The sequence below is a fragment of the Hemitrygon akajei genome, chromosome 18 (assembly GCF_048418815.1).
Source record: "Hemitrygon akajei chromosome 18, sHemAka1.3, whole genome shotgun sequence".
NCBI lineage: Eukaryota > Metazoa > Chordata > Chondrichthyes > Myliobatiformes > Dasyatidae > Hemitrygon > Hemitrygon akajei.
Window position 1 is genome coordinate 34,178,689 of NC_133141.1, and position 18,808 is coordinate 34,197,496.

At 43.3% G+C, this 18,808-nt stretch overlaps 1 protein-coding gene across 4 annotated transcripts in view; it reads left to right on the plus strand.

Annotated features, from left to right (window-relative positions):
- Positions 1 to 18,808, plus strand: part of LOC140741294 (signal transducer and activator of transcription 5B-like) — a 159,659-nt gene that overhangs the window by 100,145 nt on the left and 40,706 nt on the right. For all 4 annotated transcript variants that reach the window (XM_073071332.1, XM_073071331.1, XM_073071333.1 and 1 more), the window contains 2 exons: positions 3,076 to 3,176; positions 13,893 to 14,041. In XM_073071332.1, coding sequence (XP_072927433.1) covers positions 3,076 to 3,176; positions 13,893 to 14,041 — 250 coding nt within the window. The remainder of the gene's footprint in view (positions 1 to 3,075; positions 3,177 to 13,892; positions 14,042 to 18,808) is intronic.

The following is an 18,808-nucleotide window of genomic DNA, read 5'->3' on the forward strand; positions in this document are numbered from 1 at the left end:
CTCCCCCTCTCTCCCTCTTCCCCTACCTCCCTCCCTTACCCCTCTCTCTCTTCCCCTCCCTCTCTCTTCCCCCACTCCGTCCCTTTCTCTCTCACTCTCTTCACCCCCTCCTCTCTCTCCCACTCTCTGTCTCCACTCCCTCCCTCTCTCACTCTCTCTTCCCCCTCCCCCTCTCTCTCCCCCTCTCTTCCCCCTCTCTCTCCCTCTTCCCCCACTCCGTCCCTTTCTCTCTCACTCTCTTCACCCCCTCCTCTCTCTCTCCACTCCCTCCCTCTCTCCCTCTCTCTCTCCCCCTCTCTCTTCCCCCTCTCTCTCCCTCTTCCCCCACCTCACCTCTCTCTCTCTTCCCCCTCTCTCCCACTCTCTCTCTCGCTCTTCACCCCTCCCTCCTTCCCTCTCTCTCTTCCCCCTCCTTCCCTCTCTCTTCCCCCACCTATCTCTCTCCCCCTCTCTCTGTCTCTCTCTCTTCCCCTACTTGTGCCTTCTCTCTCTCCCTCCCTCGCTCTCCCTCTTCCCCCTCCCTCCCTTTCTCTACCCCCTCTCTCCCTCTCTCTCTTCCCCCCCACTCTCTCCCCCCTCTCTCCCTCTTCCCCCCCACTCTCTCCCCCTCTCTCCCTCTTCCCCCTCCCTCTCTTTCCCCTTCTCTCTTCCCCTCCCTCCCTCTCTCTCCCCTACCTCCCCTTCTCTCTCTTCCCCCTCCTTCCCTCTCTCTTCCCCCTACCTATCCCTCTCCCCTCTCTCTCACTCTCTCTCCGTGCCCCCTCCCTCCCTCCCTCTACCCCCACTCCTTCCCTTTCACTCTCACACACTCCCCCTACCTCCCCTCTCTCTCTTCCTCCTCTCTCTCCCACTCTCTCTCTCTGCCCCCTCCCTTCCTCTTCCCCCACTCCTTCCCTTACACTCTCACACTCTTCCCCCCTCCCCTCCTCTCTCTCTCTTCCGCCACTCCCTCCCTTTCTCTCTCTCTTCCCCCTCTCTCTCATGCCCCCTCTTCTCTCCCTCCCTCTCTCTCTTCCCCTTCTCTCTCCCACTCTCTGTCTCTTGTGCCCTCTCTCCCTCTCACGCCCTCTCTCACTCTCTCTTTACCCCTCACTCCCTCTCTCTCTTGCTCTCTCTCCCCTCTCTCTCCCACTCTCTCTCTCTCTGTCTCTCTCTTCCCCATCCCTCTCTCTCTCTCTTCCACTCTCTCTCTTCCACTCTCTCTCTATCCCCCTCTCTCTCATGCCTTCTCTCTCTCATGCCCTCTCTCTCTTGCTCTCTCTTCCCCCTCTCTCTCTCCCACTCTCTTGCTCTTTCTCTCCCCCTCCCTCCCTCTCTCTCTCCCTCTTCCCCCTAACTCCCCCTCTCGTTCTCTTCCCCTTCTCTCTCCCACTCTCTCTCTGTCTCTCTTTCTACCCCCTCTCTCTCCACTCCCTCCCCCTCCCTCTCTTCCCCCTTCTCTCTCCCACTTTCTCTCTGTCTCTCTCTTCCCCCTCCCTTCTTTCTCTTCTCCCTCCCTCCCTCTCTCTCTCCCTCTTCCCCCTAACTCTCCCTCTCTTTCTCTTCCCCCTCTCTCTCCACTCCCTCCCTCTCTCTCTCTTCCCCCACTCCCTCCCTTTCTCTCTTTCTCTTCCCCCTCTCTCATGCCCTCTCTCTCTCCCTCCCTCCCTCTCCCTCTTCCTCCCTCCCTCCCCCTCTCTCCCTCTCTTCCCCCTCTCTCCCCCTCTTCTCTCTCTTCTCCCTCCCTCCCTCTCTCTCTCCCTCTTCCCCCTAACTCTCCCTCTCTTTCTCTTCCCCCTCTCTCTCTCTCTTCCCCCACTCCCTCCCTTTCTCTCTTTCTCTTCCCCCTCTCTCGTGCCCTCTCTCTCTCCCTCCCTCCTTCTCCCTCTTCCCCCACCTCCCCCTTCTCCCTCTCTCTCTCTTCCCCCTCTCTCCCACTCTCTGTCTCTCTCTCTACCCCATCCCTCTCTCTCTCTCTTCCACTCTCTCTCTATCCCCCCTCTCTCTCATGCCTTCTCTCTCTCTCACACCCTCTCTCTCTTGCCCTCTCTCTCTCTCGCCCTCTCTCTCTCTCTCTCGCACCCTGTCTCTCTCTCTCGCCCTCTCTCTCTCTCTCTCGTGCCCTCTCTTTCTTGCACTCTCTTGCGCCCTCGCTCTCTATCTCGCATGCCCCCTTCTCTCTCTTTCTCTCTCGCTCTCTCTCCTCTCCCTCCACTCGCCCCATTCCCCTTTCTTCCCTGCTCTCCCTTTGCCCCCTCCCTCTTCTTCCCCTTCCCCCTTTCTTCTTCCCCTTCCCCCTTTCTCCATCCCCGTCTTCCCTCCTTTCTCTCTCTCTCTCCTTCCCTCTCTCCCGCCCTCTCTCTCTCCCCCCTGTTCCTCTCTCTCTGTCGTGCGCCTCTCTCTCCCCTCTCTCTTGCCCCCTTCCCTCTCTCTCTCTCCTCTCGCCCTGCTCCCCTTTCTTTCCCCCACTCCCTTTGCCCCCCAGCTCTCCCTTTGCCCCCCTTTCCCTTCCCCCTTTCCCCATCCTCCTCTTCCCTCCTTTCTCCCATCCTCCTCTTCCCTCCTTTCTCCCATCCCCGTCTTCCCTCCTTTCTCTCTCTCTCTCTCTCTCTCACTTCCCCACCTCTCTCTCCTTCTTCCCCTTCTCTTTCTCCCTCTCCCTCTTACCCCCTCTCCCTCTTCCCCCCTCTCTCTTCCCCCTCTTCCCCCTCTCTCTTTCCCCCCTCTCTCTCCCACTCTCTCTCTACCCCCCTGTCTCCCACTCTTTCCCTCTCCCCTTGGCTTTTGTCCGCTGCATGCTTATTTATGTTACAAATTTATATTACATTGGCACACTCAGGTGAGCTAAGCACTTCCCATGCCACACTCTTTTTAGTTCCTGATTGGAGCTACATTAGAAGGGCAATTGTTGATCTAAGCCTGTGCTGTTTCCTTGCAGTGGCAAAAGTGCTGAGGGCAGAGTTTTGGCTGAGTGCTTACTGCTGGCTGGCTAAAGAAAAAGCACTCCCCCTTAGGTTAGGAGAACTAAGAATTGCTTGTGTGCTTAGTGAAGTCTTCCTAGATCTGAGGTTCACTGCGCAATTGTTTTTATTTTAGCTCAGCCGCACCTGCCGCAAGCAAATAGCCCACTACCAGAATACACCAAGCAGGAGGAGCGCATAAAGCAGCAGAAGAGCACACGGGACGATCATAGAAGGGTGAGCTTACTTCTGTTTGGAGTACAAAGCAGTTGGCCAAGCAAAGGGAATGTTTATACTTAGAGTATCTTCATGACAGTGTGAATGGAACAGTGGATCCCCCTGGAAGTTACTTCCATTACCGGGTGTCACAGTAGTTGATCCCTTTTTGTGGTGGTTCCACTGCATGACAGACATTGCTTGGTCAGCCTTAGAAATCCGTCAGAGTAGAATTTTTATTTATTTGATATACATACTTACCTTCCTAGGGGCTCCTTGTTCAAGCGGAGAGAGCGTGAATGTTGAATAACAAGGTTATTAGCATTTTCCAAGCATATATTTATTCATAGTATGTGAGCAGCACAATATTTATTGTCCATCCCTAATTATCTCTTGAGAAGGTAGGGTGAGTTACCTCCTCGGAGCACTGTAGTTTTGAGGTGGAGTTACTCGACAGTGGTGATGAATGGGGAGCTCCAGGATTTTGGTCCAATGACAGTGAAGGAACAGGCCTATATTTCCTCATAAGAATGCTGTATGACTCAGAGGGAGTTTCCTCGGGGTAGTATTCTTCTGCATCCGTTGCCCTTGCCTTCCAAGTGGTAGAGGTCATTAGATTCGGGAGGCCGTGGCAAAAGTAGCGTTGGCAAGTCATAGTGGTTTAAGAGGTGAAGGCAGTGGGCGAAGTGCCAGTCTTGTGGGCCACATTATCGTGGTTGATTTCAAGCTTCTTGTGTATTGGCACTGCAGATGGAAAGTGTTTCATCACATCACTGCTGAGCTGAATCAGGATGGGAGTTACATTCTGCAACATACTCGACATACTTCTAGTTTTCTCTTGCTACTGCATTATTTATGCTGCTGACTGTCAAGGCGAGTTGTTTAGACTGAAGATTGTTTTTACCTGGCACTTGTGTGACTCAAATGCTACTTACCACTTTCAGCCCACGCCTAAAAGCAGTTTGGTCCTTTCTGCACATGGGCAAGGCCTTTCTCTTTATCCGAGGAATTTTCATTCCTCTTGAGCAGTCTGCAATGATTAGCAATTATTACCACTTCTGACCTTGTGCTAGAAGGAAGGTCATTGAAGAAACCATTGAATTTGTTTGAGCATAAGACACTGCCCTGAGGTGATGTCCTGGAGCTGGGAATAACACCCAGCAACTACAACCATCTTCCTCAGTCCTGCAAGTATGGGATTTCCCTCTGGTTTCCGCTAACTTCAATTTTATCAGGACTTTTTAATGTATCATTTGGTCAGATGTTGCACTATGTCAAGGGCAGCCACTTGCATCTCACTTGCCTCTGGAATTCATCTCTTTTGTCCATGTTTAGACCAAACCTATAATGAGGTCTGGAATAGAGTGGTCCTTGTGAAGTTCTGTACATAGGTTAACCAAAGGCATTCATTTTCTATTCCTTGCAACATTGGTTTGAGTAATCGGATTGAAGCAGATTTAGCAGCAACATGCAATGCCTCATGTTTAGGATTATTTGGTACAACTGTCACACTAAATGTATTGCATTGCTGGGGTCCAAAGAAGCTGTTCATGTATATGCACGTGATTACAGCTGGCTTCTGCTGAACGTGGAACATTCCGAAACTGAATTTCAAAGAGAAGTGCAGTCTCTAACTTCATCCCTAATAAATGGGCGAAGCTTGGATCAGTTGACAGCAAAACCCTCTTGGACTGAAGATTCTTGTACAACTATATCTGCAGGAATTGAGCTCATACTCATGCCTGATAATGCAGGGAAATACTGCTAGTTATAACTCAGATGAAAGCTTAAGGCTCTTTTCTGTCTTTTCTCATGAGTATTAAAGATCTTAAGGCACTATTTAAAAATGAGCAGAGAGTTCTGCTGGTACCCTGGGTAGACCTTCCTCCCTCAAGCAGGACCAACAACGTCAATTAATCAGTTACTCTAGGAATGAATCCTGCTATGCGCAAACAAGCTGCTACATTTGCATTCATGATGGTAACTGCATACCAAAGCAATACATTAGGCATGAAGCCTGTCAGTCTTTTTTGAAAAGCATTAAACACTGATAAAGAAGCATGAATCTATTTCCGTCTGCTCTGTAGTGCCATCTTAAATGTAGCCTTTCATTCATAGATCGTCAAAACTGATCCAAGACCTGATCTGGTGAAAGCTTTGTTGTGCTTGGAAAGGCACTCAGCTAGTTTCCACAAACCTACAGGTGCTTACTTTTTTTTAAGAGGAAGAATAGCATGTGGCAAAGAAGGAGTGCCAGAAGTGGAATGGTTTCTATATGTTTTTGCCAATGAATTGGAAAGCTACAGGCTTGTATCTTCAAGAATAATTTAGGGAGAGAAGTTTCTTTCCAAGGACAAGGAGCACTGCCACAAGAAAGCAGCATCATCAAGGCCCCCACCATCCAGGCCATGCTCTCTTCTCACTGCTGCCATCGGGGAGGAGGTACAAGAGCCTTGGGTCCCACACCACCAAGTTCAGGAACAGTTATTACTTGTCAACCATCAAACACCTGAACCAGCACAGATAACTTTATCACTCAGCACTAAATGATTCCACAACTGATGGACTCAATTTGAAGGACTCTGTGACTCATGTTCTCAGTATTACCTATCTATCAATCGATCTATTTATTTATTTAAAAATTGCCCCTTCTTGTATTTGCATAGTAGTCTTTTGCACATTCTCAGTATTTGTGTGTGGTTCTTCATTGATTCTATTGTATTTCTATGTTCTACCGTGAATGCCTGCAAGAAAATGGATCTCAGGATACGTATACATACTTAAATAATAAATCTACTTTGGACTTTGAAGATTTGTGTTCAATGCAGGAGATAATTTTGAGAATGTTCTGTGAAATTGTGATCACAGTATTTCTCAATGAAGTTTATACCAGCACAAATTCTGTCAGGTGATTTATGCAAAGCACTTTTTACCCATATGTCAGTTACTGTTTGTCAGACTACTGTTTTACAAGAACATCTGATATTTAGTATATCGTGGTTGTAAATTCACAACAAGCGCAAGCAGGAGGCTGCAGCATTAATGTATCAGTCAGTTTCATCAGTGAAGGAAGCTTTGCATCTGGGAAATCACACACTGATTATTTAGTTTTGGATGGTTTGTGTGATGTATGGAATGTCTTTGGATCTGCCTGCCCTTGATGGGTATGTGTCTGTGCATGCTTGTGCCAATTGGGATATTACGGTTAGTGTGATGCTGTTACTGCTTGGGACATTTTGGAGTTCAGTTCCGGCACCGTTCTGTAAGGAGTCTCTGTGGGTTTTCCTCGGGTGTTCCGGTTTCTTTCCACAGTCCAAAGATGTACTGGGTAGGTTAATTGGTCATTGTAAATTGTCCCATGATTAGGTTAACTGGAGTTGTGCAGTTGCTTGGGCGGTGTGGCTAAATCTGTGCTGTATTGTTAAAAATTAAATAAAAAGCACGTTACTGTACTGTGCATGTACAATGTAGCATTGCATTACTAACAGGAGATCTATCTGTTTAGTCTAGTTTATATCTAATATTTCTTACTTGATCTTTCATAATGTAATAATTGTTCTTGTGTTTATCTTCTTTCCTTCCCATGCTTCAAATGGAACACTTCTATTATAGCCCAACACTCAAGAACAAAACGTTTTTCTTGCATCTTCCAAAGGTATTGACATCCTTCCTGAGAGTCAGCTCTACTGACCACTTCCCACCTTCCAGTTCCTGATCTGTGTCCATTCATCATTTCAAGTCGTCAAGTCACTTTTTATTATCATTTCGACCAAAACTGCTGGCACAGTACACAGTAAAAATGAGACAACATTTTTCAGGACCATGGTGCTACATGAACAATACAAAAACTACATTGAAACTACGTAAAACAACACAAAAACTACACTAGACTATAGACCTACCCAGGACTGCATAAAACGCACAAAACAGTGCAGGCATTACGATAAATAATAAACAAGACAATAGCCACAGTAGAGGGCAGTAAGTTGGTGTCAGTCCAGACTCTGGGTATTGAGGAGTCTGATAGCTTGGGGGAAAAGAAACTGTTACATAGTCTGGTTGCGAGAGCCCGAATGCTCCGGTGCCTTTTCCCAGACGGCAGGAGGGAGAAGAGTTTGTATGACAGGTGCATGTGGTCCTTCATAATGCTGTTTGCTTTGCGGCTGCAGTGTGTGGTGTGGTGTGTAAATTTGGGTGGAGACTGGACCAGCTATTTAAATATATGATGTGTCATTATTGAATCTGCTTGTAGCACAATCCCACTTTTCAATGGGAGTCACCACTAGCTGATCTGACCCTTTGTTTCCTATTCCTGTGGGCTCTGAGGTCAGTTGTAATGCATCTCACTTAGGATCAGCCAACTCCGCACAGAGTGAAGTTGATCCTGAGATCATTTTGCTTTGAGTTGCATCTATGCAGTGTGCCATCTGGGAACTTTCAACAAAATAAAAAGAATAATATGATTGCAAGTTTTGTAGAGCATTTCAATATCCATCATTTTGGTGCACTTTCCCAGTTCAAGCTTTTTAAATGCCTCCTTCAGTCTGTCCCAGCTTGAAAGTCCCAATGCACTGTTTGAATATTTCCATTCTTCACCAGTCTGTGCTAAACTCTTAAACTTTACGCTGTTAGCTTAATTTCCACAAGGAATTGTATTGCAAACATGAGAAAATCTGCCGATGCTAGAAATCCAGGCAAAATATGCAGATGCAGGAGGAACTCAGCAGGCCAGGCAGCATCGATGGAAAAGAGTAAACTGTCAATGTTTCAGGGTGAGACCCTTCAGGACTCATTGAGCTGCCCAGAAAAAACAAACAGAACTAGAGCATTTTATTCCAAGAGAATACTGGAATTACTTCGCAGGTCAGACATGATCTGTGTGCCTGTGTAGAGAAAAACAGTTAATGTTTCAAATTAATGACCTTACATCATAATTTGCCTTACTTGCTGAATATTTCCAGCATTCTCTCTTTTATTTTGGATTTCCAGCGTTTACAATTGTTTGCTTTTGGCTTTTATTCCATCGATGTAGGCTGAATTTCAATATACTCTGTCTCATACCGCTGGTTTTTTTCTCTCAATAAATTCTCCCAAAATCAGTTCTGCTTTGTCATAACTGCATAGCCCACTCTAAAGCAACTTTCTTCCAGGCGGTCCTGGTTCCAAACATACTGTTATCCCACAGTTCTTAGCATTCCTAGTATAAAATAATGTACTTTAGACCGAATTATTTTCATATAGTTAGGCTTTCCTGTTCTCTCATTAATGATACAGAGATGGTTCCATGCATTTCATTGTTTCTGTTCAGTTGTGCCGACAGCCTTACAAATAGAGTGAGCTGGCAAAAGTTTATTAAGCTTATTCCCATTTTCTTTAAGTTTACTCGGAGATCAATTAGCAAGTGTAAATTAAATAATGGCTTTAACCTGAAATTATAAAGACTTTAGAAAAAACAATACTCATGGAAATTTACCTTACTGCTGTCACTATCAAAGAATGCAGGCATTTTAGGGTCTCGGCCTGAAATGTCAACAGTGCTTCTCCCTAGAGATGCTGCCTGGCCTGCTGTGTTCCACCAGCATTTTGTGTGTGTTGCTTAATCTACATCAGTCTGTTTACTGGATAATGTTCACTTGATTGTACAGCATTTCAAGTTATTTAAAGTAAAAAAAATTTCTATGATGTGCTTTTTGAAAACTAAGCCGAAGTTCAGCTGACAAGTTTGAAGTACCTCAGGCCATACACAAGGAGGTTCTGTGACTGGAGGCCATCCGAAGACTGTTTACCACTAGTATTAAAACAAAAAAACCTTACAAAATACAGTGCCTATAAAAAGTATTCACCCCCCCCCCCCCCGGGAAGTTTTCCTGTTTTATTGTTTCACAACATTGAATCACAGTGGATTTAATTTTGGCTTTTTTGACACTGATCAACAAAAAAAACTCTTTCATGTCAAAGTGTAAACAGATCTCTGTAAAATGATCTAAATTAATTACAAATATAAAAACAAAATAATTGATTGCATAAGTATTCACCCCCCCCCCCCCCCGCCTTTAATATGACACACCAAATCATCACTGGTGCAACCAATTGGTTTTAGAAATTACATAATTAGTTAAATGGAGATCTGTTTTTGAATTCTGTGTGCAGTCAAGGTGTTTCAATTGATTGTAGTAAAAATACACTGTATCTGGAAGGTCCAACTGCCGGTGAGTCAGTATCCTGGCAAAAACTACACCATGAAGACAAAATAACACTCCAAGCAGCTCCACAAGTCAGGAGATCGATACAAGAAATTTTCCAACTCATTGAGTATCCCTGAACTACAGTTAATTCAATCAAGAGATGGAAAGAATATGGCACAGCTGTAAATCTACTGAGAGCAGGCCGTCCTCAGAAACTGAGTGACCATGCAAGAAGAGGAGTAGTGAGGGAGGCCACCAAGAGACCTATGAAACTCTGGAGGAGTTACAAGCCTCAGTGGCTGAGATGGGAGAGACTGCGCAAACAACAACTGTTGCCCGGGTGCTTCACCAGTCACAGCTTTACGGGAGAGTGGCAAAGAGAAAGCCACTGTTGGAAAAACCCACATGAAATCTTGGCTAGAGTTTGCCAGAAGGCATGTGAGAGACTCTGAAGTCAGTTGGAAAAAGGTTCTATGGTCAGATGAACCAAAATTGAGGTTTTTGGCCATCAGACTAAACACTATATTTGGCCCTCAGCCAAACACTGCATATGATCAAAAATACACACTATCCCTACCATGAAGCATGGTGGTAGCTGCATCATGCTGTGGAGATGCTTCACTGCAGCAGGCCTGGAAGGAAGGGGGTAAAATTAATGCACCAAAATACAGGGAAATCCTGGAGGAAAACCAGATGCAGTCTGTAAGAGAACTGTGACTTGGGAGAAGATTTGTTTTCCAGCAAGGCAGTGACCCCAAGCATAAAGCTTGAAATGGCTTAAAAACAACAAAGCTATTGTCATGGAGTGGCCAAGTCAGAGTCCAGACTTCAATCCAATTGAGAATTTATGGCTGGACTTGAAAAGGGCTGTTCACTCACGGTCCCCATGCAATCTGACAGAGCTTCAGCAGTTTTGTAAAAAAGACTGGGGAAAATTTGCAGTGTCCAGATGTGCAAAGCTGATAGAGACCCATCCACACAGACTCAAGGCTGTAATTGCTGCCAAAGGTACATCTACTAAATACTGACTTGAAGGGATTGAATACGTATGCAATCAATGATTTTGTGTTTTATATTAGTAATTAATTTAGATCACTTTGTAAAGATCTGTTTTACTTTGACACGAAAGAGTCTTTCTCTATTGATCAGTGTCAAAAAAACAAATTAAATCCACTGTGATTCAATATTGTAGAACAATAAAACATGAAAATTTCCTGGGGGTGAATACTTTTTGTAGACACTGTTACTTATGTAATTGCAACACAGTAATAATGTATATAATCTTCCATTGCAGACATCAACTTACTTCTGTATAGCACCAGATACAGAAAAATGTCCCAAGGCAATTCATGAATTGGTGGTGAGGAATGACGAACAATGGGTGCTAAACTGGATTAAGGAAAAGAATAAGGTTAAGGCAGAGTCAAAAGAAGTTTAATTTTTTTCATAGATTGAAATTGGGGATTCAGGTAGAGAATTCCTGCGTGTGATGACTAAAGATTCTGCCATTGGGGAGTATATGGAAGACCAGAGTTAAAAGGACTGAGGTAGTTTAATATTTGTGAGTTGTTTTATTTATTTGATTTTAGAGAGGTTGGTATCCATGATGCTGCCTGTATTTATAGTTCATTCTTAATTACTCTCGAGAAGATGGTGATAAACTGCCTTCTTAAAATTTCCTTCTAGTGAAAATGATCATTCCCCTGCCCCCTGTCAGGGGAATTTCCCCACCTGTGGGCAGAATCTGGGAATGTCGTGTATGTCTTGTCAACAGAACTGAAGAAGAAACAAGTCTTTCTCTACCCAAAGGGAATGTTGAAAAAGGTGCTCCTGCTGTGTGTTGGAGAAGTGCAAAGATAAAGGAACAATGATACATTTCTAGGTCAGAATAATGTGTGACTTGGTGGGGAACCTGCAGAGGGTGGTATTCCTAAGCACCTGCTGCTCTTGCTCTTCTTGATCTGAAGGTTGCAAACTGAAAGGTTCTTTCAGGGTGGCCTAAATGAATAACTATAGTGCATTGTGTAGAGACGGTACACACTGCAACCATCATCTGCCTATATGGATAAGTAGATGTATGCATTGGTAGGAAGGGCTGTGTCTGCAAGAAGTGTTCTTAAGGATTGGTTTCTGAAATTTGTAAGGATATCTTAGTAGCAAGGTTGTTATGTGGGTTTGACTTAGCCCAGCGTACAATGCAGTACTGAATGTTTGGGAGAAGAAATTTGGATAACGTTGAAGAGGGGTTTGAGAATTTGAGTTTGGAATTTAAATCATAAGTATTTCGGGGATGAAATCTGGATCAAGATAAACTGAAACTTAGTGAAGAATCAGCTTTTCAGCTTAACTGTGGTGCTAAATGGGCACTGAGACTTCAATTCAAAACATTAGTAAAGTGGTTATAAAGGGGATGAAGGGACCAGATTGTGAAGACATTGGCTAATGTTAGACTGACAAACATCTACTGGTTACGGATTGGCAAGAGGGATGAGGGTGGTATACTTTTCTAAAAAAGAGACTCGGACTAAATAGCCTTGATTTTCCTGTCAGTGGCAAGAGTATAATATTTGTGACTGACCTTGTAGAAGCCTCTGTGGTCTGAATTTCCTGGCATCAGTTCCTATCAGGCATCTTCTACTGGGGATTGTGTAATCCAGTAACACTGATGCTATCAAGCTGGCTGAGCAGTCAATCGGATTTAAAAAAAAGTCAAACTGGCAGATGAGAAGCTTCAATTTTTTTTACAATCTTTTAAACATTTTACAGAGAGCTAAATAAATATTGGGACACGTGCATTGATTAAGGTATAAGCAGAATTGTAATAAAGTCCATGGATTTTGAGGAAAATAGATTCCACACACATAATTAATTACTCAAGGCCAGAGGGTTATTCAGCAGTGATTGTGTATTATATATTAAAAGCTTAGTAACACATCATTCAACAAAGCTCAACATTTTTATTAGTTTTACACTGAGAATAGTGCATATAAAGTTGAGGTTTACATCAATTCACTGGCTACAGCAATTTCTGGATTTACGTTTTTAATTGAGTGTGCTTAGACATCAATAGTTTCATTGAGTAAAAAGAACAATACAGCATTTCAGATTATAGGAACTCTGAACTCTGAGATTGCAGCGCAAAGCTACCTACTATGATACTTCCTTGCAGTCAAGATGATGCGAGTGAACAACGATTCCTCGGGTGACATCTTCCAGATAGTCAATTTCTTTGATTATTTCACCTTTTCTGTACCTTTTGCTTGTTCATTTTGCCTTGATTGTGTTTCGGAAACTGTTGGAGCGTGTGACATGCAATTTGGAGTTCAATCGAATGATCTAGCACTCTGCTATCTGTGGAGAAGTCCAAGAGCTGCCTCATAAGACTGGGTGTAGGGCCATGACGAGTCTTTCAAAGCATCAAAGAAGATTGAAGCATTGAGGTGGAGGTTAGTGGATGCACTCCACGGAGGCCACAGGTTGACAAGTTGGTAGCCAAGTCGGTGGCATTTGGAAGGCCGCTGGCCAGCTGTGTTTGGAAGGCCAAGGTGTGGCGGTCACTCTTCACAGAAAGACTAAGTTCATTTCTGACGGATGGACATTCTTGAAATTCTAAGATTTATATGCTTATTGGACTGTAGATTTACATTGCTCTCCTTCAGTTTTCTTTCTTGTTGCTGACTGGCAGGTTGGTGTTCCGGGTGTGCAATCTGTTAATTTTTGTGCATGAGAGTTGGTGGTTTGATGTTATTGTCGCAGTTTTTTTTTGCAAAGGGAGCGGGTTGGGGGTTTGATGTCTTTTTTGCGAGGAAGCAGGTTGGGGTCTGATGTTCCAGCAGCCGATTTTTCTGAGGGCAATCTGTTAGCTTTTGTGCAAGGGAGGGGCTGGAGGATTGGGGTTTGTGAGTATTTTTTTCCTTATCGTGTGGAGAGGGGGTTGATGTCTTTCCTTTCAACAACTCCCTTGGTTTTTCTGTATTTCGTGGCTATCTGGAGAAGACAAATATCAGAGTTGTATTGTACATACATACTTTGACAATAAAATGAACCTTTGAAACTTCGATACCAAAGTTCTTCTAGAATTGCACAGAAAATTTACAGATATGTTATTCAATTACATTTTTACAAGTGGATGAGATAGTGGATTAAACTGAGGACAAATCTTTTAGTCAGCTGGGATTACCATAAAAGGGAAAACCCTCAGAGACTGCAGGAAATCTCAAGCTAATTAGTACCATCACAGAGTATGCTTTCCTATTATCATATATCCCATGACTTAATCTGTGTTTTTTTTATATTTTGTTTTTGAATTCACCAATGATTTCATATGATCTAGTGTGAAAACACCACCCAACCATGCAATAAATTTTGGGCACTAAATTGTACCTGTGATGTGCATGATGGTCTGATCTGTTTATGATACGTAAACAGGTCTCTTCTGTGGTATCTTCCAATGGGGTTATATTGTGTTACTTCCTTGAATCCAGTCATTAGGGTAAATGTGCCTTAAGGTTAACAATGCATCTTCTGGGTTTTTTAAATGGATTTTTAACAGGAGAGAAATTACAGCATCTTGGAAGCGGTACGATCTCTGGAACAGGCCCAAGGCCTTGTGCTGAATATGATTCAGGACTGGAAACGACGACTTCAGCTGTCAGGAAATGGTGCCTACTTTGAGGACAACCTGGGGTCACTTCAGGAATGGTGAGGAATCAGATCCAGTCCATTTGCTGTGCAATATTTTACACATAAATTGGTACATAGACACTATGATCAGGATAGTGTTTCTGTTCCTGTACTAGTAATCCAGAAGCCTGAACCAATTGTCCAGAGTTAGGAGTTCAAATCCCACCATAACAGCTGCATAATTTAACTTCAGTTTGTCAAATAAACATCCAAAATAAAAAGCTAATACAGTGAAATCTGGTTAATTGGGACACATCAGGACCAGTACATCCGGGCCCAATTAAGCAGCTGTCCTAATTAGCTGAAGTTTCATGGAAATAGTTTAAACGAGACAAACTACTGTATAACTGAGTAAGAAATTATGTAATTTAAATGAAATACAGAACAAATTGGAACACTACCAATGTTACTACCGTACTATAAAACTGTGCATTTGTTCCTAATAGTTATCGACAGAGGAATTCATCCAGTGTTCATTGCCGTGTTTTTAAAATTTATTATAAATGAACAAAATCAGCACAGACACCTAGTGCTGATAATGGACTGCCTTCAATGCCTTCCTGCATGAAGTAGCATCAAAAGTCATAGCTTTTTAATTTGGCATCAGTCACCCCTATGAGCAACATAACACAAACACGCAACTGACGCTATTTAAAAACTGTTTTGCTGTAAGCACGGAGTAGTGTCTAACGGCCACACAGGTGCACACAACTGACACTAGTTAGAAACTGTTGCATCCTTCAAATCTTTATTTTTATTGTAACATTCAAGATGATTGCCAATGCCTTAAAATTCTTCAGTTTCTGCCTTGCCTAAGTAATGAAATCATTTCATTTTCACTCCTGGCCATTTTTCACATCTCCAAGCCTTTATGCTTGAAGCGACAGTGAGCAAAACGGTTCTGGGTTGTCTTACTGCTTATTTCTCACCAACTATAAGTAACAAAAAAAAATCACTTCCTTTTGAATACAAATACACACAAATGACACTATTGAAAAATTGTTTGTTCTAAGCACGCGACTGATGCTAATTAGAAACTGTTCAGCAACAAGTCTCCTTTCCCGATTAAGCAGCATAGTGTCCCCAATAAACAAAGGAAAATCCGGCTATTTTCTCGATTAGTTTTTGTTTTGTAAGAGTTGTCCCAAATGAACGACTGCCTTGATTAACCAATTGCCCAATTAATCGGTTCACCAATGTGCTTTAGAGAAGGGAAGCTACTGCCCTTGTTTGGTATGGCCTAAATTCCACTCGATACCTACAATCCTGTGGACTCTTAACTGCCATCTCTGGCCCAGCAGGGAAATGAAGGATGAGCAATAAATGCCAGCTGCACCACTGACATCTATGTTGCATGAATGGGTAAGGAAAAGCCAGCTAGAAACTCCCACATAATTAACAGTTGAATCACAATCACAAGTTTGTAGTCTTTTTTAGACATAGATATCTGAAATGATATAGAAGCATATGCAAATATAATCAAATAACTTTTCTAATTAGTGGGGCCTGAATTTGGTCAATTTGTATTTTGCAAAAGAGAAGTTATCTAAAGTGTTATATTGACTGCAAGTCAGATAGAAAGGTGACCTGAAAGAAAGTATCAAACATTCTCAGTTGGAGCATTTATATATTGAATATCTTGCTATATTGAGTCTAAATATAGGTTGCAAGCATTTGACTGCATTGCATTTTGCTTTTAAATTAAGAACTTCAGTGTGGAACACTTACACTCAAAGCTCTGAGTTCTGTTTCATTGATTTCCTTCAGACTCTCCACCTTTGCTGCTGGTAAAGTGCAGGAACTGAATGTGGTCCAACATCAATGTTATTGCAACATTCAATTTACTTCCTTTAATGATTTTATTCCTCCGACCTCTTGACATATGAAATTTGCCAGTCTACTCTTTCCCTTTTACATTGCCAGCTAGCACTTGAGTCAAGGAATAGTTGTAATTTGGAGTAGATCGTGAGAATACAGCATTTATAATAGACATTCAGCAATTCAAATTCCTAATTGCTGACTCACTAAATAAGAGACAGTGAGGGAAAACAATGAAAGATAATGTTGTTGAGTCATAAAATTGATGTCAAATTAGGTGTAGGATTACAGGTGATGTACTTATGCTAAATGCAGGCAACTTGGAGTGTGATACTAGTAATGGCAATTCCAAGTGGGATTGAGTCAGGCATATCCCTCAAAAGTGTTATTTGTTGGGCACTTTGGTTTATTTAAGCTATACTTTAGTATTTTATATTTGTTACTATACCTTTGTGAGTATCCAAACAAAGTCTTCTTGGAATCAGAAATGAGAATCGGAGAACATAGAATATCGAACATTACAGCACATGATATTGTGCCAACCTTGTAAACTACTCTAAGATCAATTTAACCCTTCCCTCCCACATAGCTCTCCAGTTTTCTTTCATCCATGTGCATATAATAAATCCCTTTAAAATACTGGCCATTTCTACCCTGGGAAAAAGTCTCTGACTGTCCACTTGATCAATGCCTCTTATCATCTTGTACACCTCTATCAAGTCACCTCTCATCCTCCTTCAATTCAAAGAGAAAAGCCCCAGCTCGCTCAAGACAACATCCTGGTAAATCTTCTTTGCCTCATTGCTTAAGCTTCTACATTGTTCCTGCAATAAGGCAACCAGAACTGAACACAATATTCCAAGTGTGGTCTAACCACAGTTTTATAGAGCTGAAACATTACCTTGTGGCTCTTGAACTCAATCCCCTGATTAACGAAGGCCAACACAACTTGCGCAACAGCCTTGAGTGATCTATAGATGTGGACCCCAAGATCCTTTTGTATCTCCACTGCTAAGAATCCTGTCATTAACCCTGTATTCTGCCTTCAAGTTCAAACTTCCAAAGTGTTTCACTTCACACTTTTCCAGATTCACAGCACAGCTCTGTATCCTGTCAATATCCTGTTGTTACCTATGACAATCTTCTACACTATCAACACCACCACCAATCTTTATGTCATCTGCAAACTTACTAACCCACCCTTCCACTTCCTCATCCAAATCATTTATAAAAATTGCAAAGAGCAGGCTTCCCAAAACAGATCCCTGCAGAACACCACCAGTCACTGACCTCCAGGTAGAATACACTCAATCATTCACCCACCCTCTGCGTTCTGTGGACAAGCCAATTCTGAATCCACACAGCCAGGTTTCTCTGGATCGCATGCCTCCTGAATTTCTGAATGAGGTTACTGTGTGGAACCTTGTCAAACGCCTTACTAAAATCCATGTGCACCACATCCACTCTCGAACTTCATCAAATTGTTTTGTCACTTCCTCTAAGAATTCAAACATGACCTACCCCTTACAAAGCCATGCTGACTATCCCTAACCAGACAATGCTTCTCCAAATGCTTGTAACTCCTGTCTCTTAAGAATCCTCTCCAATAATTTACACACCATTGAATTAAGATTCACTGGTCCATAATTCCCAGGATTATCCCTATTCCCTTTCTTGAACAAACGAATAACATTTGCCACCCCACAATCTTCTGGTACTACTCCTGTGACCTGTGAGAAGAAGTGTTCTTCATATACGTGTAGAACACTTTGGGGTTTTCCTTCATCCTATTCACCAAGGCCTTCTCACGTCTCCCTCTAGCTCTCCCAAGTCCATTCTTCAGCTCCTTCCTGGATACTATGTAAACTCTCTCTCGAGGGCTGCGTGATCTTGGGTTCCTAAACCTTAAGTAAGCTTCTTTCTTCCTCTTGACCAGATGTTCCACATTTCTTGTCAACCATGGTTTCATCACTCTACCATCCTTTCCCTGCCTCAAACCCACCCAGAACCTCCAGCAAGTACTCCCTAAAGAACCTCCACATTTCCATTGAGTACACCCATTCCCAACTGATGCTCCTCAGTTCCTGCCTAATAGCATCATAATTCCCCCTTCCCCCAGTTAACTACTTTCACTTACGGTCTGCTCCTATCCCTCTCCAAGGTTATGGTAAAAGGTCATGGAACTGTCTCTGAAAAGCTCATCCACTGAGAGACCTGATACCTGACCTGGTTCATTGCCTAGCACCAGATCCAATATGGCCCCTCCTCTAGGTAGCCTGTCTATGTATTGTGTCAGGAATCCTTTCTGGATATACCTAACAACTTCCACCTCATCTAAACCTTTGGCAATAAGGAGTTGTCTATAAGTATTAGGGAAGTTGAAGTCACCCTTGACAACAACCCTGTTTTTTTTTTGCTTTGCACCATTCCAAAATCTGCTGCCCGATCTATTCCTCAGTGTCTCTTGTTACTATTGGAGTGAGTCTATAGAATACTCCCAACAGAGTGATTGCTCCCCTCCCATTTCTGACTTATACCTACACTGACTCTGTAGACAATTCCTCCACAATATCCTCCCTTTCTGCAGCTGTTACTGATCAGCAATGCCCCTCCCCGCCTCTTTTACCTCCCTTCTTGTCCCTTTTGAAACACCTAAGCCCTGGAACAAGCCACAGCTATTCCTGCCCCTGTGACAGCCAAGTCTCTGTAGTGGCCTTGACATCATAGTTCAGCAGCAGTACTCTGCACTGACTGCCTATTCCCTTTCCCTCTCCTGACAGTCGCCCAGCTACCTGCCTCCTGCAACTCTAGGATAACTAGCTTCTCCTCATTCTCTTGAATGAGCCATAGGTCATCCAGCTCCAGCTTTAGTTCCTCAAATCGGGGGATTAGCTCTTTACTAAAATCCTCCCTGATTTTTAGGAGACTAAAGACAATTTTAATGCCCTAACTTTTGCCTGGGCTGAA